The 26,822-nt window shown below is 35.8% G+C and overlaps 1 protein-coding gene across 2 annotated transcripts in view; it reads left to right on the top strand.

The window, feature by feature from the left end:
- The window catches only part of FZD3 (frizzled class receptor 3), a 92,837-nt gene that overhangs the window by 27,429 nt on the left and 38,586 nt on the right, over window positions 1-26,822 (top strand). For both annotated transcript variants that reach the window (XM_039217161.1, XM_039217160.1), the window contains 2 exons: window positions 6,435-6,631; window positions 13,352-14,369. In XM_039217161.1, coding sequence (XP_039073092.1) covers window positions 6,447-6,631; window positions 13,352-14,369 — 1,203 coding nt within the window. In that variant the 5' untranslated portion in view covers window positions 6,435-6,446. The remainder of the gene's footprint in view (window positions 1-6,434; window positions 6,632-13,351; window positions 14,370-26,822) is intronic.

The raw sequence follows: 26,822 nt of genomic DNA, 5'->3' as shown, positions 1-26,822 counted from the left end.
GCTTTTTTCTTTTTTTTTTTAATTTTTTTAATGTTTTATTTATTTCTAGGAGAGAGAGAGAGAGACAGCGTGAGCAGGGGAGGGTCAGAGAGAGAGGGAGTCACAGACTCCAAAACAGGCTCCAGGCTCTGAGCTGGCACAGAGCCAGCTTTTCTTTATTGACTTTGTATTCAGTGTATCATTTATTCTAATGGTTTGTAAATTTTCTTTGTGACAGGTTTTATTAGTCTGGTTCTATTAGAAGACAGACACACTTGGGTGCCTGGGTGGCTCAGTCAGTTAAGCATCCCACTTCGGCTCAGGTCATGATCTTGCAGTTTGTGAGTTTGAGCCCTAATTCAGGCTCTGTGCTGACAGTTCAGAGCTTGGAGCTTGCTTCAGATTCTGTGTCTCCCTCTCTCTCTCTGCCCCTCCCCCATTCTTCATTCTCTCTCTCAAAAATAAACATTAAAAATAAGTTTAAAAAAAAAGACACACTCAATGATTTAAATAAAGGAAGTATAATAAAACTAATAAGCCATTATAAAATACAGAGAGAGTTCAGTTGGGTTCTCTAGGGCAGAGGAACAGTCTTGGAAGGGACTCCCAAACTCCAAGGTTTAGACCTTAATTATAGATGATGCACTTGCAGCTTAATGGATGGCAGAGATTCACTGGATTGCCTTGACCAGAGCTGGTCCACAGTTGCTGGGCAAGCAAAAAGCAGTTCAGGGCATAGGCAAGTGTTAGCTGGTGGTTAAGCAGATAGTGGGAGTCAGGGCATTGCTGCAGGTTGGAGGTCTCAAGCATGCAGTGTCCATATTGGAAGGGCTGCAGGAAGGGAGTCACCAGGCCATGTCTTGATTGTGTGGCTACTAAGGGACCTTTCTAGGCACATGGCTGGGACACAGCACCATAGATTTCTTTACATTTGTACTGCTGCCTAACTGTGCAGCAGCCACAACCAACAAGGAAGCCCCCTTTGTCCTGTAGTGTTCCTTCAACACTCTTTTGAGAAAGCTTAAATACATGCTTAATGTAAAGGAGAAATGTGATGTAAATCCCATTATAGAGCATTGATTATTGAAGAGTGAATGTGGAACAGAGGTAAGTTTGGTAACTGGAACACAAATCCTCTATGAATAATGAGAGTTTCTTTCTAATCCATATACCTTTAATTTTTTATTTCTTGCCTTCTAGTTTTTTTACCTTTTATTCCTATATTTTTACTGCCCTGGTGAGGACTTTTAATACAGTGTTAAATAAGATAGTGATAACAGTTATTTTTGTCTCTTCTTTGATCTCAGGAAGCCTTCAATAATTTACCAACAAGTGTGAGGTTTTCTGTGGTTTGTGTTGTATATACTTGCCATCAGATTGGAGAAAATTTCTCCTTAGTCTCCTAAGAGTTCATAATAAATGGATGTTGAATTTCATCTAATACTTTTACTGTATCTACCTAATGGATCATGTAGTTTCCCACCTTTTTGAATTAATCCCACTAATTATATTAACTAGTTTTTTAGATGTTAATCAGTATTGTATCCTTGGGAAAAAAGTGCATTTGATGTGGTATATTATTCTTTTTTTAATATATTATGGGTTAATTTACTGATACTGGGATAGGACTTTTACATGAAAAATAATTTTCATGTAAAATAATTTTCCTTCTTAGATAGTCCCTGTTGGGTTTTGTTATAAAAATTATGCTGATTTCATAAGACAAATTGGGAAAGGTTCCTTTTTTTCCTGTTTTAGGAAGAGCTTGTGTGTGGTTACTACAACTTCAAGAAGCTTTGATGTTTAATGAATTTTTGTAGTGAAGTCAGCTTAGAATTTTCTTTGGGGGGACCATTTCTTTTTTTTTCTTTAACTTTTTTTTCTTTAATGTTTTATTTTTTATTTTTTACAAATAGTTTATTATCAAGTTGGTTTCCATTTAACACTCAGTGCTCATCCCCACAAGTGCCCTCCTCCATGCCTGTCTTCCCCCTCTTCCCCACACCCATCAGTCCTCAGTTCTCAGCATTCAAGTTTTGCCTCTCCCCCACTATTTGGGGGGACCATTTCTAATAATGGATTAAATTTCTTTGTAGAAAGAAGACTAGATTTTCTTTGAGTTTTGGTAAATCCTAACTTTTTCCCAAGGCATTTGTTCATTTCATCTAACATGTCAAATTTATTATTTATGATATCTACATTATTTTTCTAGTAATGTTCTCTCCTTCATTCCTGATATTGGTAATTCGAGGTTTGGGGTTTTTTTCCCTTTTCTTTTCTTAATTATTGTCTGTCTTCTATATTTTCAAAGTTTGGCCACTCTTTTTCTAGCTTTTGAGATGGAACTTAGATTATTGCTTGTTTCAGGTTTTCTTAGTTTCTTATATGTGTATATCAGCTTGTAAATTTCTTCTGAATACAATTTTGCTGATATTTTATTATTTTTATTTACTTCTCTATATAACCTATATAATTATGCAATTTAAATTTCCATTATGATTCATTTTGTTGATTATGGGTTATTTAGAAGCTTGTTACCTACTATTTCAAACAGTTTGGGCTCTTACTGTAACTTTTTTCTACCTTAATTACATTTTAGTCATAGAGCCTGCTATAAATTATTTTAGTTCTCTGAAGTTTGTTGTGGCATGCTTTTTAGGATCTAGAATATGGTCAATTTTGATAGATTCCATGTGTCTGTTAAATAGGATCCAGTCATTGTTGGGCATCATGATTATAAATAAGTTATTTAGATCAAATTTGTAGTTGGCTTGTTAGGTTTTCTGTATTCTTACAGAATTTTTGCCTCACTCTTCTGTCATTTACTGAGAGAAGTGTATCAGTCTCTTGCTCTGAGTGTGAGTTTATACATTTTCCCTTTTAGTTTTGTCTGTGTCTGATTAAAATACTTTGAAGCTATGTTAAGTGGTGCATACATGTTTAGATTTGCTTTTCACCACCAGTGAATTGATTCTTTGCCTTATGAAGTGCTCCTTATCTCTGGGAACACTTGTCATAAAATCTACTCTTTCTTTTGGCTAGTTCTTCCATTACCATTACCTTTCTTTTTTTTTTGACCCGTTTTCTTATATTGAAAAATATCTTTTGTAAATGGCATAGTTTTTTTTTTCTTGTTTTTGTTTTTACGTAGTCCAAAACTCTTAGTCTTTTACCTACAGTTTTTAGTCCATGTATATTTAATGTAATTACTGGTATAGTTGGGTTAATATTTACTGTCTTACTATTTGATTCAGTGTATCCACACTGTTTTGTATTTCTTCCTCCAGTCTTGCCGCCTTTTGTGTTATTCTGTTTGCATCTCTTTTACCTTGTTGTGCATCTTTTTATTGCTTATCCTAGAAATTATGATATGTACCCATGATTTACAATATTCTAATAAAAAGTGTTCCCATTAGTGTTCCTCTGGCCTCCCATCTTTTCCATTTGATTATTATATAATATGCCTGTGGTTTGTATGTATTTTAAGGCATTATTATTTTTTTCATTGGTACAGGGAGTATTCAATTATATTTTCCCACATATTCACCCTTTTGTTGCTTTTAAGTACTTCTGAGTTTTCATCTTTGATCATTTGCCTTTTGTCTAAAGAACTGTTGAGTATTCCTTGTAATGCACATTTACTGGTGACTAATTTTCTCCCATTTTTGTCTGTCTGAAAATGTCTTCACTTTGCCTTCATTTATGAAGGATATTTTTGCTGACTAGAATAATGAGTTTGCATTTTATTTTCTTAGCTCTTTAAGTTGTTCCGTTGATTTATGGTTTTCCAAAGTCAGCTTTGAATGTTAACTGTTAAAAGTAAGTTGTCTTTTTTTCCCCCCTGACTGGTTTTTAGATATTTTTTTTTTTTAGTTTTCAACGATTTAAGTAACATTTGTCTAGGTGTGATTTTCTCGTTTTTCTCCTTCTTGTGGTTTGCAGAAGGTTTTGAATCTGTAGATTGTGGTCTTCAATTAGTTTTAGAAAATTCTCAGTCATCATCTTTTTATATATTGCCTCTGCCTATTTTCTTTCTCCTCCTTTTGAGGTTCCAGTTATGCATATCTAAGACATTTCCATGTTATACATGTGTCTTATGTTCTTTTATGTATTTTTTGGTATTTTTTTGGTCTGTGTGCTTCTGTTTGAATATTTCCTATTGCCTTGTTTTCCATTTTGCCAATTCTGTCTTCTGATAAATCTAATGAGTTCTTCAGATTATATATTTCAGTTACAGAATTTCCATTTCATTCCTTTTGTAATAGATTTTAGTTTCTGATAAAATTCTTCATTTTTATTTTCCTGAATGTATTTGATGTAACTATATATGGTCTTGTATATTAAGAACAATAGCTGGGTCACCAAATCATGGTAATTTTTTTTCTTGGTTTTAATCATATGGTCCTAGTTTTTTTGTGTTTTTTTGTTTGTTTGTTTTTTTAATGTTTATTTTTGAGTGAGAGAGAGAGAGCGAGAGAGCGAGCGAGCATGGGCAGGAGGGGCAGAGAGAGGGAGACACAGAATCTGAAGCAGGCTCCAGGCTCCACGCTGTCAGCACAGAGCCTGATGCAGGGCCTGAACCCAGGAACAGTGAGATCATGACCTGAGCTGAAATCGGATGTTCAACTTACTGAGCCACCCAAGTGCCCGATATGGTCCTGTTTTTAGAAATGCCTAGCAGTTCTTTATTGAGTGTTAGACATTACAAAATTTTGGTGAGGTTCCAGATGATGTATATAACCCCAGAGAAGGTTTACCCTTTCTTCTGATTAGCAGATAAATGGGAGATCACCTTAATTCCATCAGGGACTGAGCTGAATTGAGGCTGGGTTACAGTTTTGGTAGGTTTCTGCCTCCCTCTGATTTGCTCCTGCAGCTTGAGTGTAGCCATTCAGAGGCTGAGAGTCTGGTATGTTCAGTTCCCCTGGCAGGACTTGAGCTCGAATCCAGCATGTAAAACTGCCAAAATTTCCACTGTGCTCTTCAGAGGCTTTCTGCTTAGCTTCTTAGCATCCTTCCTTATGCAGCTTCAGAATATTCAAATTTCTTGAAGGGACTATTGGCCCTGTGTCAGACTCTATCCTTGGCACTTGCCCTTCTCACCTAAGTCTTATTCCTTTCATTTTGAATTTTGTTTGTAGCTTTATAAGACCACCACAGCTCTGCTGGTTTCTCTGTTTTCTAGCACCAGCCTAGTCAAAACCTGATTCTCGTCCTCTTGCCTTATGCCCAGATTCAACAAATGCCTCCTGGGAAAAGTGGCTGCATTTATCAGTCCACCCCTCCATGTTTCCCTGCTTTCTGTATTCTTGGTCCTTCTAGTTCTTCTACTTCAGCAGTTCTTAAGTAGCTTTAAATAGATGTTTTTAAACTTTTTTTCTATATTTAAAAATTTTTCTTGATGGAAACATTGGTATAACATAAGCTATTCCTTCATCCATGGAAGTGATGGTCACATACAGTTTATTGTTATTTGTTGGTTACCACATCCATTATACAGTTAATTTCTTTGACATCAGTTTCCTTAAGTGACTCTTCATTTTCCTACTGTATTGTGTATAGCAGACCTTTGGAAAATATTATATATTAATGTAGAAATTGATTTATTCTTAGTAGAAAGGCTTGGTGGTGAAAATGTTACCAGATCAAAATCAGCAATGACTCTGAAATTATTATATAAATAAGTGGGAAAAGTATTTGATAGTCAAAAACCCAGGTGCACATTTATTGAGATATTTGATCTATTCTTGTACTTACAATTATTTTAGCATGGTTTCATGTTTGGGGCCACTATTTTTTCCATTTGTCTTTTTAATATCAGCTTACATTGTTAGTTCTGTTTACATTATGTGATATCAGAGTTTAAAAAGCTCTCTATAAATTTTTTTTTCAATGTAACAAGAAAATATGGACAAATGTGAGAGATTCTTCCCTCTCCCTCACCCTCAAAATAACTACTGCTATGTATATAACTACTTCTGTTCCTCCACCCCCTCTCTTTCCTCTTTTAACTTTTGTCTGCTCTCTGTTCATACTTGTTAGTTGAAGAAAATGTAGAAATTGAAATACATGAAAATAAGAAAATTAAAATTTCTTAAGATCCTGTCACCAAGCAGTAATTCCTTTTTTGAGCATTTGGCACATATCTTTCATGAATTTTTTTTCATATGTAAAATGGATCATAATGCAATTCTGAGCCTTGCCCTTCATTAATATCATCACCTTTAACAATTAAAACATACATATAGATTCTGAGATATTCCTCAGTCTTAACCAGAATCTTAAGGGATATAGCTAAGAGGATTTTGTTTAGAAAAACAGAATCTTTCAGAAAATTTTAATAACCTTCAGACATTTTTAAAATGGAAAAAATAGAATCTTGTAATATTTTATATAGAAAACTTTAACTTGTATACAACTCCTTCTCTAATTATTCAATTTTAACTTTTTCCTAGCCATTCCACCCAATGGTGAATCTGGATTGTTCTCGGGATTTTCGGCCATTTCTTTGTGCACTCTATGCTCCTATTTGTATGGAATATGGACGTGTCACACTTCCCTGTCGTAGGCTGTGTCAACGGGCTTACAGTGAGTGTTCGGAGCTCATGGAGATGTTTGGTGTTCCTTGGCCTGAAGATATGGAATGCAGTAGGTGCGAAAATCATAGATTTTCACAGATCGTTACTTATACTATGCTACAGTATGTTTAAATTACTTGTCTTCTAGTTCATCAGTTTTTAAAAACTTTTGAAATATAGCTTATATTATTCTTAATTTTGAACAGTGGTTTCATGGCCTCTGAATTGTTCATTTCCTTAAGGACTTGGAATCACTAAATGAAAAAGGTAGAAAAGAACAAAACATTTCTGTGAAAAAGTTTTTAAAAGAATTAAGAAAAACAATCAAGACATCGTTTTTTTCCTCAAAAAATTTCTGGTTATACAGTAATGCTATGAGTAATGAAATTAGAAAATATAGAGAAGAAAATAAGCATTCATTACCTCACCATTAAACGTCTTTAATAATGATTTAATGGAAGTTAAGTATCCATGATTTAAATGTGTTAATGACTGAAGTAGTTCTGTCAGCTCTGCTTTTCTGTCATGTGTTAGCAAACCAAAATCAGAAAATGTCAGATACTTGTCAGATCATTTCCAATATATAGATTGTAAGCATTTCTTAAAGATTTGAAGATGTTTACTAGACAGTCTTAACAGATTTACATGAGAGAACATTATTGTTAGTAATAATAATACAGTAATACTGTATTTCAAGGATCAAGAATAGTTAAGATAAATGGATATGTACCTAACTGTTGTCTAACTTTATCCAGTCTTAACATTTTGATACTTGTTTTAGTGATTTTTTTTTTTTTTTTTTTTTTTTTAATGAAACAGTGGTGGTAGAGTTGAAAGTTCTTTCCTTGGTACCCATCTTGATTTCATTCCCTTCTTTCCTCCCCAGAGATGAGGTAATAAGTTGACTATGTTGTTAATTATTCCTATATTTGCTTTTATACTCTTACTACATATATACATATCTGTAAACATTAATTTTTTAATATATTATCTATAGTTGTATCTGTAGGTTTGCCTTGCCTTTTTAATTGCTATATAATGGAATACTGTATTAATATTCTGTGGTTATTTAGCCATTTCCTATTGATGGTCAATAAGGTATTTCTGGGTGTTTGCTGTTATCAATAATGCTTCAGTGAACATTCTTTTTTCCTTCGTATTTAAAATTAATTATGTTTATTTTCTAACAATAGCCTTTGGAGGTAGGTAAAAAGCAGGAGTTGTTACTCTCATTTGGCATTTGAAAAACTTAACGAATAAAACATATGTTGGTTTCTCATAGTTCACTAACACTTTGCTTTCTCATATTTGTTTATTCTGTTTCCCACATGTTTACCCTATTATCTAGCCCCATGCATCCATTCATCCACTTTCTCCCCAAAAGCGTGGTAGTGTTTATAGTTCCTCTTTTAGAAGTCTCTTGATTTCTTGGTGTTTATAACAGCTATGAATTGCATGGGCAGGAACCCTATTTTGTTTCTTGTAATTAACTCCCACTGTTTAGTGGTCTTTTGTATTAACAGTTTATATACAAGTATAGAAATCTCATTATTATCTTTATTTCTGTTTTGATCGGATTAGATCTATTAACACTGAAGCCTTAAAGTCTGGAATACTGGTCTTTTATGACAACTTTCATTCTTCCACATTGCTCACATCCTTGTTCCTGCTGTTCTTGAACTTAAAGGACACTCCTAGACTTTGGATTTTTATTTCCTCCTCATATCCCTCTTCCTAATCTCATTTATTTCCTTACTTAGCTTAAGCTTTGTGGCCCGTCACTTGAAATTACATTCTTGCCAGCAATTTGAATTCATCCCTTCTACTAAACTTGTTCAGATCCCCAGCTAGATCCATTCACCCAATTTCTTACAGATTAATTATGCTGTATATTTAATGATGCCAACCATAACAGTTCTGTTTGCTATTTGTCTTTGGTAGATTTCCAGTTTGGTCAACAGAATAATTTGTTTACACCTCTCAGCATCCTTGCCAAATCTATATCACTTGCTTCAAACCCATATTTAACCTTTATTCTATATTCCCCTCAATCTCAGCTTGCCCTCTTTTCATGAAAATCATTTAGACCTTCATGTATGAACTATTGTGGTTTGCTACTTCTCAGACCAATTATTCTCAATTTCTTTTTTTGGATCCTCTTCCTCTTTCTATCCCTAAGTATTGGTGCTTCCCAGAGTTCTGTTCCTATTAGTTGTTATTCTGTGTGCTTTTCCTGGATGATATCATCTCACTCATTTTAACTCCTACTCATCTGCTAATGACTCCTACACCAAAATCTGTAGCCTTGACTCTTCCTGCTGAGTTCCAAATCTGCGTATCTAACATCCATTTTGGAAATCCCAATCAGCATTTGTCTCAAATACCTCAGTTTCAACGTGTCTAAAATTGATTTATTCCTTTGTTCATTTTTTAATTCTCTAAGTTATCTCTGTTTCTCCTTCATTGCCCTTAGATTCTGCATCCAATCAGTTACAAACTCTGTTGCTTCTAACTAATTTCATGTCTGTCTCATTTTCACTGCCTTATCTGGTTTTATTTTATGTCATTTTTTAAAAGATTTTTTTGGTTATTTTTAACTAATCTCTACACCCAGCATGGGTCTTGAACTTTCAACCCCAAGATGAAGAGTCCCATGTTCTACCGACTGAGCCAACCAGGTGCCCCTACCTCATCTGGTTTTCATTCTGGCTTAGCTAGTATTTCTGCTCCCATTTTTGCCCAAATCTGTCTTCCACACTGCTTCTAGTCATCTTTCTAATTACTTGGGTTAGGTCTATATGAATATACTTATTCAACCTCATTAACTCAACAAATATTAATTGGATGTGTCCCCTGTGCTAGGCACTAGTCTAGATGCTGAAGATGAATAGTGAACAAAATAGTCTGGTTCTTATGGAACTAAAATTCTAGTAGTTATGGTAGTGGTGGGAGATAATAAATAGATAATGTCAGGTGGTAATGAATGCTAATAAGGAAAAGAGTAGGGTTGGGTGATAGTGATAAAACATGGGGAAGCAGGATTCTGTTTTCTACGGAGATGTCAGGGAAGGCCTTTGTCATAAGTAGGCATTGGAATAGTGACCTGAATGAAATGAAAGAACGAGTAATACAGATATCTAGGGAAGAGCAACCTAGTCATAAGAAACAGCAGCATATGCAAATGCTCTGGAATGGAAGCATGCTTGGCATAGTCAAAGAGCTAAGGGACCAAAGAGCCTGGAAAGAAGTAGGTTAGGGAGAATGGAAGGACATCAAATCAGAAAAGTACTGGTGGTAGGGTCTTCGTAGCTCTGATACAGAACTTGGATATGTCTCTGAGTAAGGCGGGAAACCGTGAGAGGACTTTGAGCAGAAGAGACACGATCATGAGCACAGGAGTGATGTATCTGTAAAGGATCACGGACTGCTGTGTGGAAATGGAGATCAATTGGAGACACTCCAGAAGTCCAGGAAAGAGGTACTAATGGCTCAAACTGGGCAGAGGCAGTGGAGGAAATGAGAAGATATATCATCAAGTACAATGATAGAAACTGCTGGGTTGGGGGAATGCCTGGGGTGGCTCAGTCAGTTGGCCATTCAACTTTGGCTCAGGTCATGATCTCACAGTTCATGAGTTCGAGCCCCGTGTAGGGCTCTGTGCCGACAGCTCGGAGCCTGGAGCCTGCTTTGGAATCTGTCTTCCTCTGCCCCTCTCCCCCTCATGTGCGTGCGTGTGTGTGCGTGTGCGCTCGCTTTCTCTCTTTCTCAAAAATAAATAAAACATTAAACATTAAAAAAAGAAAAGAAAGAAGGAAAGGAAAGAAAGAGAAAAAAAAGGAAGGAAGGAAGGAAAGAAAGAAACTTTTGGTAGAGGGATGACAGGGTGGCTTAGTCGGTTAAGCACCTGACTCTTGATTTCAGCTCAGGTTGTGATCTCACAGTTTGTGAGTTCAAGCCTCATGTTGGGCTCTGTGTTGGGCGTGGAGATTTTCTTGGGATTTTCTCTCTTTTGCTCTTGGTCAGCCACTCACATTCCCTCTCTCCCTCAAAATAAAATGAAATAAACTTCAAAAATTGCTGGTAGATTGTGAGGTATATATTAGACAGGAATTCAGGGATGACCCCAACATTTTTGGCCTGAGCAACTAGAAGAATGTAATTACCACTTAGGGAAATGGGGAAACCTAAGAAGTAGAAATCAAGAGTTTGGTTTTGGAAAGTTTATAAGACTGAGGTGCTATTGTGTAGCAGTTGGATGTACAAATATAGTTCTAAAAACCTGAAGTATAACTTTGCATAGTTTTAAATATGTATCAGTGTTTACACATACACACTCTTCTGCAACATGCTTACCTCTCTAGCCTCATCTCCTGTCACAAGTCATGTACACTTTATACTCTAGCAATATTAAATCAACCTATTCAAATCTCTTTGTCATTGCTTACATTTCTTTCTAGAATACTGATTGGTGTCCTACCAGTAGTGACAAATACTGATCGAAATCCTTTATTGGGGGTCTTATTTTATGAAGTCTTTTCATAATCTAATCCTTTGGAAGAATTCATCCTTTTAATTATTTTTATATTTTATTTAGATTTTGTTTGCTTTGTAGATCCCACTGCTGAATTTTGTGTTTACAAGCTTGTATTTCCTTCTAGACTACAGGATAGAGAGCCTGTTTTTTTGTCTTTTTATGTTTAACCCCTGGTGTACTGCAGGATACAAATGAATGCTTAATGGCAATAGGTTTCTCACGTTTGGATTTATAATTCCAAGTCCAGTGAAGAAAATGGATTGTATTAGAAAATAAAAGATTAATCAGCGACAGCATAAAGTTATGCATGTATTTGGTAAACTTTATATCAATGATGGTTTATTGGAAACTATTTGATACATATAAACTAATAAACCTCTAGTTAGTGGGAATCTGAGGACTTAGAAACTGATACTGGCAAGAAAATTGAAGGTGCAGGAAGTTTATGAGAATGGTAGCCTTACTTGTGTCTGTACCACAAACCTGTTTTATTTGTCCTGCAGCTATGACACTTTCTCAAAGCTGCAGGTCTTATCCCTCTGGAAACTTGCTAAAATGCAGATTTCTGGGCCCTAACACAGATACAATGAAATATGATTTCTGGTGGTGGGAACCAAGAATTTTAATTTAATTTTTTAAGTTTATTCATTTATTTTGAGGGATGGTGAGTGGGCATGAGCAGAGAGCAAGCACTCAAGAGAGAAACCCAAGCAGGTTCCATACTGTCAGCATGGAGCCCGATGGGGATGTCAATCCTACAAACCATGAGATTGTGACCTGAGCCGAAATCAAGACTTGGATGGTTAACCAGCTGAGCCACCCAGGCACCCCAAGAATTTTCACTTTTAAAACAACACATTAAACTTTTCTTTTGTACACCAAAGTTTGAGCATAACTAAGTTAAAGAATGTAATGGATTAGAGAGAAATTAGGGTGGTAGGAAACAAATAGTTCACATTAGAGACCTTAGAAGGACTATAACTAACCAATATGATAAGCAGAGAATGAATATAAAATGGGAAGAAAAGATCTAAATACTAAGCCAGCTGTAATGATTTTTAATGCTAATAGTATTCAAAACACCTTGGGCCATGCATTTAGGAAAGATTTTTTTAACATTTACTCTGTTGAATCTGGGGTAACTGTAGCTAAAGGTTGGGAAAAAGCTATTCTCTGGAGCTATATATTTATTTTATATATTATGATGTATGTTTATATTTTGAAATCTTAAACTGTGTGTCCTTAATAGTCTTTATGCAGTGTTACTTATTGATGGCTATGTTAGACTATTTTATTTTATTTTATTTTTTTCTTAAATAGTTTATTATCAGGTTGCTTTCCATATAACACCAAATGCTCATCCCAACAAGTGCCCTTCTCCATGCCCATGACCCCCCTTTCCCTCTCCCCCACCCCCATCAGCCCTCAGTTTGTTCTCAACATTCAAGTGTGTCTCATGGTTTGCCTCCCTCCCTCTACTCAACTATTTTTTCCCCTTCTCCTCCCCCATGGTCCTCTGTTAAGTTTCTCCTAATCCACCTATACATGAAAACATATGATATCTGTCCTTCTCTGCCTGACTTATTTCGCTCAGCATAACACCCTCAAGGTCCATCCATGTTGCTTATGTTAGACTATTTTAATAAAGAGTACTGTTTGGGGAACCTAGCTGGCTCAGTCAGAAGAGCATGTGACTCTTGATCTCAGGGGTCATGAGTTTGAGCCCCATGTTGGGTGTAGCAGTTACTTAAAAAATACTGTTTTTGAAGCCAAAACAAAATTAAGCATAAAACCATGTCATTTTTTAAATGTTTAAAAAGTCTCTATTTAGTTTTTTGAGAGAAAGGGAAAAGGAGAGAAACAGAGTTTGAGTAGGAGGGAGGGGAAGAGCAGAGAGGGAAGGAGACAGAGAATGTGAAGCAGGATTCAGGCTCCAATCTATCAACACAGAGCCCATTGTGGGTCTCAAACTCCTGAACCGTGAGATGACCTGAGCTAAAATTGGACCCTCAACCGACTGAGCCACCCAAGCACCTCAAACCCGAAACCATATCCTTTTTTGATCAACAATGGAAAATCTAGTTGTGTGGCCCATAAACAAGATATTAACGTTTACATTATTCCTACTTAATGTGATTGTACTTTAAGGATATAAGAATGAATAAGGTCATGAGTACTAAATTTGGAAATCGAAATTGTTTGGTATCCATAGATTTCCCAGTAAGTGAAAATGGTTCTCATCTTGTATTTTTTTTTTTAGGTTCCCAGATTGTGATGAGCCATATCCTCGACTTGTGGATCTGAATTTAGCTGGTGATCCTACTGAAGGAGCTCCAGTGGCAGTGCAGAGGGACTATGGTTTTTGGTGTCCTCGAGAGTTGAAAATTGATCCTGATCTTGGTTATTCTTTTTTACACGTGCGTGATTGTTCACCTCCTTGTCCAAATATGTACTTTAGGAGAGAAGAACTTTCATTTGCTCGATACTTCATAGGATTGATTTCAATCATTTGCCTCTCTGCCACGTTGTTTACTTTTTTAACTTTTTTGATTGATGTTACAAGATTCCGTTATCCTGAAAGACCTATTATATTTTATGCAGTCTGCTACATGATGGTATCATTGATTTTCTTCATTGGGTTTTTGCTTGAGGACCGAGTAGCCTGCAATGCATCTAGCCCTTCACAGTATAAGGCTTCCACAGTGACACAAGGATCTCATAATAAAGCCTGTACCATGCTTTTTATGGTACTCTATTTTTTTACTATGGCTGGCAGTGTTTGGTGGGTAATTCTTACCATCACATGGTTCTTGGCAGCTGTGCCAAAGTGGGGTAGTGAAGCTATTGAGAAGAAAGCGTTGCTGTTTCATGCCAGTGCATGGGGCATCCCCGGAACTCTAACTATCATCCTTTTAGCGATGAATAAAATTGAAGGTGACAATATCAGTGGCGTGTGTTTTGTTGGCCTCTACGATGTTGATGCATTGAGATATTTTGTTCTTGCTCCCCTCTGCCTATATGTGGTAGTCGGAGTTTCTCTCCTCTTAGCTGGCATTATATCCCTAAACAGAGTTCGAATTGAAATTCCATTAGAAAAGGAGAACCAAGATAAATTGGTGAAGTTTATGATCCGGATTGGTGTTTTCAGCATTCTCTATCTCGTACCACTCTTGGTTGTAATTGGATGCTACTTTTATGAACAAGCTTACCGTGGCATCTGGGAAACAACATGGATACAAGAACGCTGCCGAGAGTATCACATTCCATGTCCATATCAGGTAAGGGAAACCTTGTTCTAAATTTCAGAATTTGTAATAGTGAAAAAGAAGGTATATTACTATGAAGATATAATCTTAGTTGTTTTTAAAAACTGTTTATGAACTTCAACCATTACATTAAAAATTTAAAGTGAAGGTAATGAACAAATACATTGCAGAAAAAATGTAATGCACATGTTTCCATAAACCTCTTCCTTTTAAAAGATGATTTTTACAAGTCTAAGCTATGGGCTTTTAAGTAGTTTACTTCTGTTCTTACAAAATAGTTTGCTTGTTGATTATTTAGAAGTCTACAGGTTTGAGAGCAAGAATGAATTTTACCAACTGATAAAAAGGCACTGTCTTTTGTGAAAATTTTACTATGATCAGAAGAGGAATTGTTTTAACAGTTTTGCAAAATTAATAGAATGCAGTTGTACCAACTAGTTCATCGCTTAATTGGTCTTAGTTTTTCTTTTTTGCATACCAAATATTTTATGATTTACCTTTGAATTTAAACAGCTCAGTTAATCTTAGTCATGAAATCATAGAATTTTAGGTCTAGAAAGAATTTTAGAGGTCATTTACTCAAGTTTTCTTTATAATTTAGAGTTCTTAAACATCTATCTCATTTGAGGCTTAGAAATGTTCACTAACTTCTTATATCCAAACTGAGATTTATTGCTAAGGGAGGAATGGAGCAAAGAAAGTAATTCAGAATAGTTGATGCTAAGTTATTTATCTTTCTTAACACCTTCTCTAGAACTTGTGCCCCTAGCTATCATCCTTCCTTCCTTTTAAGACAAGTTTTCTTGAAACAGCAGTCTCCATTGCTGTCTCCTTGATCGTGTTCCAGGTTTTCTGTTAAAAGTGCACCAGCCACCCTTTCATCTCCCCTGATCCTTATGTTTTAATTACCTTTATTAAAGTACTTAGGTATTGGGGCGCCTGGGTGGCTTAGTCGGTTAAGCGTCCGACTTTCGCTTGGGTCATGATCTCGCGGTTCGTGGGTTCAAGCCCCGCGTTGGGCTCTGTGCTGACTGCCAGCTCAGAGCCTGGAGCCTTTTTCAGTCTGTGACTCCCTCTCTCTCTGACGCTCACGCTGTCTCTCTGTCTCTCTCCTAGAAATAAATAAAACATTAAAAAAAAAAAAGTACTTAGGTATTATAGATGATTTTGTTTACTTGTCTCTTTCCCCTGCTAGACAGTGAACTCTTTGAAAACAACTTCTTTTTCATATTTTCAAAATTTTTGAAATCATATTCTGTAGGTTAGTAGATGATAACATTGAGAATGAGGCTATAGATGGAGAAAAGACATTTTTAAGAAATGGTAACAGTGGTATTGAGGACAAAGTGTGAGATTAGCACATAATCAGTGCTTATAAATATTTAATGACTGAGAATGCCAATTCCCCTTCTTTTATTTTGTGGTATAATAGTCCTATACAAAATGATATTTTTATTATTGTATAAATATTAGCTGTGGGCTTTAAAAAAAAAAACAACTCCTACTGAGAGACCAAAAAAATGAATAATTGAAATTGATTTTTTTGACAGAATTCCTTATTGAAAACTCTTAATATTAGTTTTCAGACCTGAGGCCAAGTAATGGAATTTTGCCTTTAATGAGAGAGAGAGAGATTATTGAATTATGTCATATACTTCTCTATATAACTTATTTAGGATTCTAAATATATATTATCTTATATATTATCTTAGGACTATTAAAGAATAATATTTTACTATGAACTGATCTAAAATATACTGAACCTCAAACATTTAAATTGATAAATTAGAGGTGTTGGGATGCCACTGTTTTCAAGACATTCCTAGAATTCTTTCAGCATCTTTTTAAATGTTATTTTTTAATATATATTTCAACATTTATTCATTTTTGAGAGAGCACAAGCAGGGCTAGGGCAGAGAGAAAGAGGGAAACAGAATCCAAAGTAGGCTCCAGACTCAGCTGTCAACACAAAGCCCCATGTGGGGCTCGAATTCACAAACGGTGAAATCATGACCTGAGCTCAAGTTGGACACTTAACCCACTGAGCCACACAGGAACCCCCTATCAGCATATTTTTTTAACATTCATTTATTTTTGAGAGCGAGAGAGTGAAAGTGGGGGAGGGGCAGAGAGGGGGGAGACAAAGAATCTGAAGCAGGCTCCAGGCCCTGAGCTGTCAGCATGGAGCCTGATGTGGGACTTGAACCCATGAACCATGAGATCATGACCTGAGCTGAAGTTGGATGCTTAACCGACTGAGCCACCCAGGCACCCCATCAGTATCTTTTTTTAATGTTAATTTATCTTGAGAGAGAGAGAAAGCGTGAGCATGAGTGGGGGAGGGGCAGAGAGGAAGTGAGAGTGAGAATCCCAAGCAGGTTTACCAGGCTTGTCAGCGCAGAGCCCAGCGTGGATCTCAGACTCACAAACCACAAGATCATGACCTGACCCAAAATCAAGAGTCAGACACTTAATGACTGAGCCACCCATGCACCCCTCAGTATCTTTAGAGTCAGTTTGAACTACACAGAAATATGTGTATGTGTATGCATTTTTTATGGTCATGGCTTAAAAAGTGTTTTTCATTTCCAGCATATGGAAATAACATTGGAAATGAATTGTTAATGGTATACTGAAAAGCATAGAGAATGACATAATAACAATAACATAGTTATTAAGCGGTAAACCCTGGAGCATGAATCCTGGCTTCGTATCTTACTTTCATTATTTACTATCTTTATAACCTAGGCCAACTTAACCTCTCTCTCCTTTAGTTCCTCATCTGTAAAATGAATAACAGAATATAATAGTAATAAAATAGTAATAGATAATATTAGATAGAAATAAAATTAGAATCTATCCCCTGAGGTTGTTCTTAGGAGTATATAAGCACACACTTAGAAGAGTGCCCACTACATAATTGCTCAGATGTTCCCTCTCATTCATTCTCTTCACCTATTATTGTTCCTGATGTTGTTACTTACACACATTCGTGTGTGTGTGTGTGTGTGTGTGTGTATATGAATATGGGCTTCTTAAAACCATCCAGTACCAACATTTACCAAATGACATATTTGCTTCACACTTCGTATATTTAAAAATTTTAAGTAAGCTCAACACCCAACGTGGGGCTTGAATCACCGCTTCGAGATTAGGAGTCTCACGCTCTCTTGACTGAGCTAGCCAGGTGCTCCTTGCTTCAGACTTTTAAAAGAAATCTTTACAGATTTGTTTGAAGCTCCCTACATACCCTTGCCCAGGCCTGTTCACATCTTATTCAATACCCAGGGATAACCATCATCCTGAATTTGGAGTATACAATTCCCACGAAAGTCTATACAACTGCCGATATGTGTGAGCTACAGAAAAACTTTGTTTTACATAATATATAATACAGTGATACTATACATGTTTCTGTAACTTGGTTTTTTAACTTAATGTTTAGTTTTTAAGATGTATTTATATTAATGCTATAGCTCTAGCTCATTTTTAAATATGTTTCCTTTTAAGTAAGTTTATATTATAAAATGTTTTAAGTATATAGATGTATAGTAAATAAATAATGGATGCTCAAGCATCCATCCCTGCCGAACTCTTTTATTCTAATTATGTGTAGATTCTTTTAGATATTCTTTGTAGAAGTACTGTTGTCTGCAAATGAGGACAGATTTGTCTCTTGCTTGCTTTCTGGTTCTTATGTTTTAAGATTTTTGCATCTATACACATAAGATAGATTATGGTGATTTTTACTTTTCTTGTATTGTCTTTGTCCAGTTTGGGTGTCAAGGTTATAACAACTTCATAAAGTGAGGTTTTTTTTTTTTTTTTCTTTAATTCTCTGAAATAATTTTTACGGGAAATAGCTGTGTTCTTTGAAAAGGTTGGTATATCCTCTTGTTAAAAACTGTCCTAGTATCTTTAAAGTAAGAAGAGAGAAGTTGTGGAAGACATTGGGTTTTTTAAACTACTATTTTAATTTCTTAAAAAGTAATAGTTGTATTTCTTTCTTAATTAAAATTTTTTTAATATTTATTTTTGAGAGAGAGTGAGAGAGAGAGTACAAGCAAGGGAGGAGCAGAAAGAGAGGAAGACACAGAATCTGAAACAGGCTCCAGGCTCTGAGCTATCAGCCCAGACCCCGATGCAGGGCTCGAACTCATGATCTGTGAGATCATGACCTGAGCCGAGGCCGGACACTTAACTGACCGAGCCACCCAGGTACCCCATATTATTCCTTCTTAGGGTATTTTATTTATATTTTTCTAGAATATTATTTTATCTAATTTTTGAAATACACTGGTATAAAGTTATTCATGTGTTTTGTAAATTATTACCATTTTTTTGGTTTCTAATGTACTCTTTATTCTACCTTGATCAATCTTGTTAGTGGATTATCTTTTTTTTCAGTTATTTCTGTTCTAATTACTAGTGCTTTTCTTAGGATTGCTTTGTTTTCTGTATTCTTAAAAGCATAACTCCTACATTTTCAATATTTTCTAACTGTTAAAGTGCATTTAATAGTCATTTTAGGGGCATCTGGGAGGCTCAGTCAGTTAAGCATTTAACTCTTGGTTTTGGCTCAAGTCATGATCTTGTGGTTTTGTGAGTTCGAGCCCTGCATCAGGCTCTGCACTGGCAGTATGGATCCTATTTGGGATTCTCTGTCTCTCTTCTGCTCTCTCTGTCCCTCCTCACTTGCACTCCATCTGTCTCCAAATAAATAAACTTATAAAAAATAACCATAGTCATTTTAAATTTAACCAAAAAACTATTATTAACCATATTGGTCACTCATTTTGTTTCCTACACTTGGCTCCAAGCATATTTGTGATTTTTTTTTTTTGAGAACCTTTTATTCAAGTTAGGGAATCTCTGTCCTTTTTTTCTTCATTCAAGTTTTCCTAAACCTGATGGAAGGGCTGTTTTTCACACTAACACCTCATGGATTAATAATACTAAAATACATACATTGTTGTTGTTGTTTTAAATATTTCCTACAGTATATACTTTTTCCCCAGAGTCAGTATTAACCTTTGTCTTCACATTTACAGTTGCACCAAAACCCATAAGATACCTAGGAATAAACCTAACCAAAGAGGTTAAAGATTTGTTCACTGAGAACTATAGAAGGCTTATGAAAGAAATGTAAGACACAAAGAAATAGAAAAACATTCCATGCTTATGGATTGGAAGAACAAGTATTGTTAAAATGCCTATCCAAAGCAGTCTACACATTCAGTGCAGTCCCCGTCAAAATAACACCAGCATTCTTTACAGAGCAAGAACAAACAATTCTAAAATTTGTATGGAACCAGAAAAGACTCCAGATTGCCAAAGTAATATTGAAAAAGAAAACCAAAGCTGAAGGCATCACAATTCCAGACTTCAAGCTGTATTACAAAGCTGTAATCATCAAGACAGTATGGTACTGGTACAAGAACAGACAAATTAATGGAACAGAATAGAAAGCCTGGAAATGGACCCAGAAACATATGGCTGACTAATCTTTGACAAAGCAGGAAAGATTATCCAATGGAATAAAGACTGTTTCTTCAGCAAATGGTGTTGGGAAAACTGCACAGAAAGATGCACAAGAATGAACCTGGTCCTCTTTCTTACACCATACACAAATATAAATTCAAAATGGATCAACGACCTAAATATAAGACAGGAAACCATCAAAATCCTAGAGGACAAAGCCAATAACAACCTCTTGACCTTGGCAGCAGCAACTTCTTACTAGACATGTCTCCAGAGGCAAAGGAAACAAGCAAAAATGAACTTTTGAGACTTCATCAGGATATTAAAACCTTCTGCACAGAGAAGGAAACAGTCAACAAAACAAAAAGGCAACCAACAGAATGGGAGAAGATACTTGCAAATGACATATCAAATAAAGGGTTGAAATCTATAAGGAATGTCTCAGACTCCTCCCAAAAAACAAATAATCCAGTGAAAAAATGGGTAGAAGATATTTACAAATACTTTTTCAAAGAAGACATCCAGATGGCTAACAGACACATGAAAAGATGCTCAACATCACTCATCATCAGGGAAATACAAATCAAAACCACAATGAGATACTACCTCATACCTGTCAAAATGGCTAAAATTAACTCAGGAAACAATAGACATTGGCAAGAATGCGGAGAAAGGGGAACCCTTTTGCACTGTTGATGAGAATGCGAACTGGTGCAGCCACTCTGGAAAATAGTATGAAGTTTCCTCAAAAGAATAAAAATACGGGCTCCTGGGTTGACTTGTTTGGTTGAGCATCTGATTTTGGCTCAGGACATGACCTTGCAGTTTGTGAGTTCAGCCCCCATTTGGTTCTGTGCTAACAGTTCAGAGCTTGCTTTGGAGTCCACGTCTCCCTCTCTTGCCCCCCCCCCCCCACTTGTGCTCACTCTCTCTCTCAAAAATAAGTGGATAAACTTAAAAAAAATAAAAATAGAGTGCTCGCTTTGGCAGCACATATACTAAAAAAATTAAAAATAGAGTGGCCATGTAAGTCAGAGAAAGATATCGTATGATTTCATTCATGTGGAATTTGAGAAACAAAATGTATGAACATAGGGGAAGGAAAAATAAGATAAAAACAGAGAGGGAGACAAACCATAAGAGACTTTTAAATACAGAAAACAAACAGGCCTGCCTGAGGGAGGAGAGTGGGGGATGGGCTAAATGGGTGATGGGCATTAAGGAGGGCACTTGAATGAGTGCTAGGTTTTAAACCATTATTACACTATATGTTAACTACCTTGTGTTAAAAATACATATATTACAAAAAATTAGAGTATGGTGATGGTTGCATAACTCTGAGTATACTAAAAATCCTCAACTATGCACTCTAAAAGGGTGAATTTTATGTAAATATATTATCAATAAAGCTGTAAAATATTTAAAAAAAAAAAGCACCTTTGTCTTCACCATAGTAGTTTAGAGGCTATTCTAGAAGATAGTGCAGGTACGATTAAAGCTTTATTCTGTGTGTGAATCTCATTAATTCCCTTGTGACTCCTGCCTTTCAATCTTGCTTAAGTAATAGATGTTGAATTCTCTGGTTTGTTCAAAAGAAAAAGTGCAGGGGCGCCTGGGTGGCTTAGTCGGTTAAACGTCCGACTTTCGCTTAGGTCATGATCTTGCGGTTCGTGGGTTCGGGCCCCGCGTCGGGCTCTGTGCTGACTGCCAGCTCAGAGCCTGGAGCCTGTTTCAGTTTGTGACTCCCTCTCTCTCTGACCCTCCCCTGCTCACGCTGTCTCTCTCTCTCTCCTAGAAATAAATAAAACATTAAAAAAAAAAAAAGTGCAGTAAATATGAAGTCTTACTAGTATAAACTTCATTCTGGTTAAAATCTATTATCTTAATATCCACAAGAACCATAAGAAATAGATAGTATGGCTTCATTTCTGACACATTAATGGGAGGAAGTTGAAGCAGTAAGAATAATATGGCTTAGTCAGTTAAATTAATAAACTGTATCAGAGGTCAACAGACTATAGCCCATCCAACAGTAGCACTGGCCACCTGGGTTAGGTTTTTTTTTTTAATTGTGGTAAACTGTCCCCAATAAATGATAACCTAAGATTTACCATTTTAACCATTTTTAAGTGTATAGTTCTTTGGTATTAAGTACATTCACGTTGTGCAGCCATCACCACCATCCATCTCCAGAAACCTTTTCATCATCTTAAGCTGAAAACTCTGTACCCATTAATCGGTAACTCCCATTTCCCCCTGCCTTCCCACCTCTGGCAATGATCATCATTCTATATCTCTATGAATTTGACTACTCTAGGTACCTCATATAAGTGAACTCATACAGTATTTGTCCTACTTTATGATTTTTTAATATTCAAGTATTAGAATTTGTATTAGTTTTTTTTTATTAAGAATTTTACTTAAGAGGACTCAGATACAGACTTATGAATTGAGCACCAGAGATAATAAATTCCTACTGGAAGATATAGCCACACATAATTGAAAAAGATTGGCTATCACTAAGCATACCTAAAAGAATACTTAGCAGCTTCTGATAATAATTCCTAATGGGAAATTTTTTAAATGTATAAACAATGATGTTGTCCTTAAGATATCCTCCTCAGATGACTTAAAGAATATAGTATTTGAATAGGTTAGCTTTACAATAAGTAAAGTTGCAGGGAGCCTGGGTGGCTCAGTCTACTAAGTGTCTGACTCCTGATTTCGGCTTAGGTTGTGGGTTTGAGCTCCCCATTGGGATCCACACTGGCAGTGTGGAGCCTGCTTGGGATTCTCTCTCCTTCCGCTTATGCCCCTCTCCTGCTTTGCTCAGTTTCTCTCTCTCTCAAATAAACTTAAAAAAATTAAAATAAGGTTGCTTAATAGTCATTTTGCATGTTACTGAAGTTTCAATATTTAAAAAATAGGTTTGGGAAGTAGTTGATCACATTGTTTCAGAATACTAAATGCACTTAATGCAAATTGCATGTGTTTAATTTGAAGAAATAATTTGAAGGAAAATGGGCTGGTGTAAAGTCTTCTGAAATATTTAAAATACTTTATGCCAACTATTTATTTAGCAAGAATGATTTTTTAAAATATTAATACTTGAGAAAGTAATATTTAATGCCTGAATCCAGAATTAATTATGAAATCTGGACTGAGTTGTCAGAATACTGCATATTTTACAGTTTAAGATCAGTAGAGTATATTCCTAGAATATGTTTCCATTGTATGTATCATATAAAGAACACAGTGATTTTCCAGGTACTTGGGGGAGTTTTTTTTCCTTTAAAAATAATTCCCTTTAGTGCCTTCTAAGAAGCTTAAAGTATTTTATAAAAGAGTTAAAGTCTCAAAGAGAATTGATATTCTTAGAAAACTATTTATATTGGTTAAAAAATGAGCTTTTAAGTCATATTGGCTGGGTTTATGTCCTGCCTCTAACATTCTGAGCCTCAATTCCTTATGTAAAACATAAGAAACAATAGGTTCAATATAATAATATCTGCCTCATGGGTAGCTGTAAAGGTTAAATGAGCCAATAAATTTAATCCTTGTAGTAGAGTGCCTTGTACAAAGAAGAATTTTAGTATTCTGTTGTTACAAGTGTATAATTATTGAGATTTCAAGAAGGATTATCCCTATCCTTCATTTTTTTTCTTCTAAGCATTCATTTTCAAAAGAACTCTTGTTCTTTCCTAAACTGCCCCTTCATTTTTTTTTTTTTTTTTTTTAAATCTCTTCCATCCATCCAATTCAGTGCTCTATGTCCCAAGGAATTTTGGTACTGAAATCTGTGTTTCAGTAATAGAAATATGTTACCATGATACAGGCAGCTTAGCTGAGACTGTCACATTCACATTAGAGCCATTTGTAGAATTCTAAAAAAAAATTATAGCAAACAAAAAGTATTGTTTGTATTCTTTCAGTCACACAAGGGAACCCATCTGTTAATTATCTAGCCTTGATCCAGAAAAATACAAAAATAGCAGAATAATGTCAAATCTAACTTGTTATGATTTTAGCTTCATTTTCTGATAAGAGTGCTTCCCTTTCCCAGGCAATTCCAAAAGGTATCAGCAATGCATATGAAAGGACCATAGAGGAAATGGGTAATATGGGAAACTTCCCACATTAGTGACAGTGAGTAATTCTGTGTAGATATACAGTACTACCAATCTTTTTTTTTTTTTTCTGTTCCTAATTTTTAAAGTGGTAAATGATGCCTTCCTAGCATCAAATTAATTTTTCCTTCATTGTCTGTAGTGGAGGAAAAGAGAATTCCCTGAAAAAATATATTCTAAGTCTCTTGGACAAAAGTACCATAAAATATTAAATGTTAAAGAATATTAAAGAAATTTATAGAAAACTATTAATATTATATACGGGTTGTAGAATGCTGTCACAATGGCACTTTTGGATAAATATATTAAAACAGACAAGTTCCTATTATTCTGGTTTCTGTTAGGCAGAAGAGCCGAAGCCATGAGTTCAGTGTAAGTCTTATGTGCAGATGTATATGGTGTACATATGGTTAATACCTTTTTAGGAAAAATTCAATGTGCTTGCCACAATCTACAGCAGGGCATAGCAAACTCAGAAAGTAAATATTTTAGCTAGCCTTGCTAGCTATTTGTTTTTTGTTAAAACTGCTCTGCTGGTGTAATTCAAAACCATTCATAAACAAATGGGAGTTTCGATAAAGCTTTATTTACAAAAACAGAATTGCAACCAATTTGGTCTGCAGGCTATAGTATGCCAACCCCTGATCTACAGCAAGCATTATTCTTTGATAACTCTTTCATAACATTGAATGGTGACCTGTGGCATTTTTCTGTCCCATGTAAATTGTCACTGTATCATTCTCATTACAGCTTTCAAGAATCATTGTCTTACTTAACATTTTAATGGCATTAAAAATGTTCAATACAGGAGCACTTAGCTGTCTCAGTAATCCCTTTTGGGTAACTGTTGAAAGAATAAAAATAAGTGGTGTCTTAAATTTACCACTAAATATAGCACTATGCATGCAAATACATGCTCTTCTGTGAATATTACAGTATGTTTTGCATAGTTGATAGAATAGTGGCTCTAATTTTAAAGCCCATATTCTTGACTAGCTGCTTACAGTGCTGTTTTTTTTTTTTTTTCCAAAGAGATATGTGTGCATCCATCTGTCTAATGGATCTCCTCTTGCCCTTTTTTAACAAGAGAAAGGCCAAATGATCTGCTTTATAAATTTTTGTCCTAGGTCGACCTCTGGTCTTGGCCATATCTGAGGTTTACCACTTGTACTGTAATTGGAGAAAGTGAGTGAAGATCTGAAAATAATAACACTTATCCCTAAGGCCTAAACCTGAGCCTTCATGAACTACCCTTCTCTATCCTGTTTTCTCCCAGATCTTTGCCTAATTTTAATAGCCCTTCTAGTGGAAGGGACACATCAGCAAGGGAAAAGAGACAAAGGATTATTAGAGTTTTCACCCAATTCTTTTCAGTTCTTTTCCTCCTCTTACAAAATGTTCATCCATTTGTACAGTGCCTTATTTGTTCTTTCTGTGGATTCCATTTTGTTCTTGGTCTGTATCAGACACCTTTCTGGCTTGCTAGGTTGGAGGATATTTCCCAAGCCTTGTATAAAATAAACTGATGATCAGTGCAGTGCATGTTGGATGCTTGGGCTGGAAGACTATTTTCTGAAATACCTACAGACTTCTCTTCCTTACCAGTAGGGTTATGTGCTAATGGGATTCCTTATGTCTATTCTAAATTCTTTGGAAAGGCTTGATGAAGTCAAGTTGCTTTTTAAAAAGATTATTAAAGTTAATATAGGCAAGATGAACTGTTAAAGATTGCATTGAGGAGATTGTGACAATCTAGGATTTGCATGTAGATTGCTTTATGAGTATTTTGAGTTCTCAGTTCACCTTAAAGAAATAGAAACTGGAAATCATGGATAGTGATAAGCTTGTAGCATGTAAGAAAAAACAAATAATAACAGATCAGCAACTAAAGAAAAGGCCTTGACCTTAAATCAGATGATTAGCTGTTTTAAGTTTGAATAAATATATTGTGTGTGTATGATTTTTTTTATACTAACCACCTGTTTGATCCTGTCAAATATGAAATCTTCCATTTTGTGTCCTTCAGTGAATCACAGCTATTTTATCAGTAACCTTATAGACTATTCTAAGGTGACCGAGTTCACTGATATTTTCTACATTTGCTAAAGAAAGAGCTAACAAGTTTGTCTCTTAGTAGAAAATTAGCAAAATTAAAAATACACTCAACTTCCTAATGACAGACTCCTGACCTATGTCTAAGTGGAAGCATCAACAATTAAAGCCTAAGCCAATAAAATCTGGGAAGAACATGCTATTTGAGATATCACAACTCTTACAGGATTTAGGAGAGATCTCCAAATGGTCCCCCACTTCAAAAATAATTATAAATTGGTATTAGCACAGTAAGGAGTTAGGGCTGGTCAAACAGGGGTTCTCAGGCAAATGGGAAGAGAGGGATTGCCTGGGTGTGGTGGTTGGTGGTGGAAATTGAGACCTGGGAAGTTAAGGTTAAGAAAGGGAGTCAACGGGGTGCCTGGGTGGCTTAGTTGGTTAAGTGTCCGACTTTCGCTTAGGTCATGATCTCACGGTTGGTGGGTTCGAGCCCCGCGTCGGGCTCTGTGCTGACTGCCAGCTCAGAGCCTGGAGCCTGTTTCAGTCTGTGACTCCCTCTGTCTTTGACCCTCCCCTGCTCACGCTGTCTCTCTCTCTGTCTCCTAGAAATAAATAAACATTAAAAAAAAAAAAAAGAAAGGGAGTCAAGTAATCCCTTGTGAACCTTATCACCAGGGTCAGAGGTTGAAGTGTTTGCAAGTCAGCAGAAGCAGATTCTTTTCCGCAGGATCCCCACTGAGTAATTAATCAAGTAGCTGACAGTATAATGCTACCAAACACATTAGAAAACAAGCTCCTATGACCG

This window comes from Hyaena hyaena, unplaced genomic scaffold (assembly GCF_003009895.1).
Source record: "Hyaena hyaena isolate Hyena2069 unplaced genomic scaffold, ASM300989v1 scaffold_678, whole genome shotgun sequence".
Lineage (NCBI taxonomy): Eukaryota > Metazoa > Chordata > Mammalia > Carnivora > Hyaenidae > Hyaena > Hyaena hyaena.
This window is presented reverse-complemented; position numbering and strand designations above follow the sequence as displayed.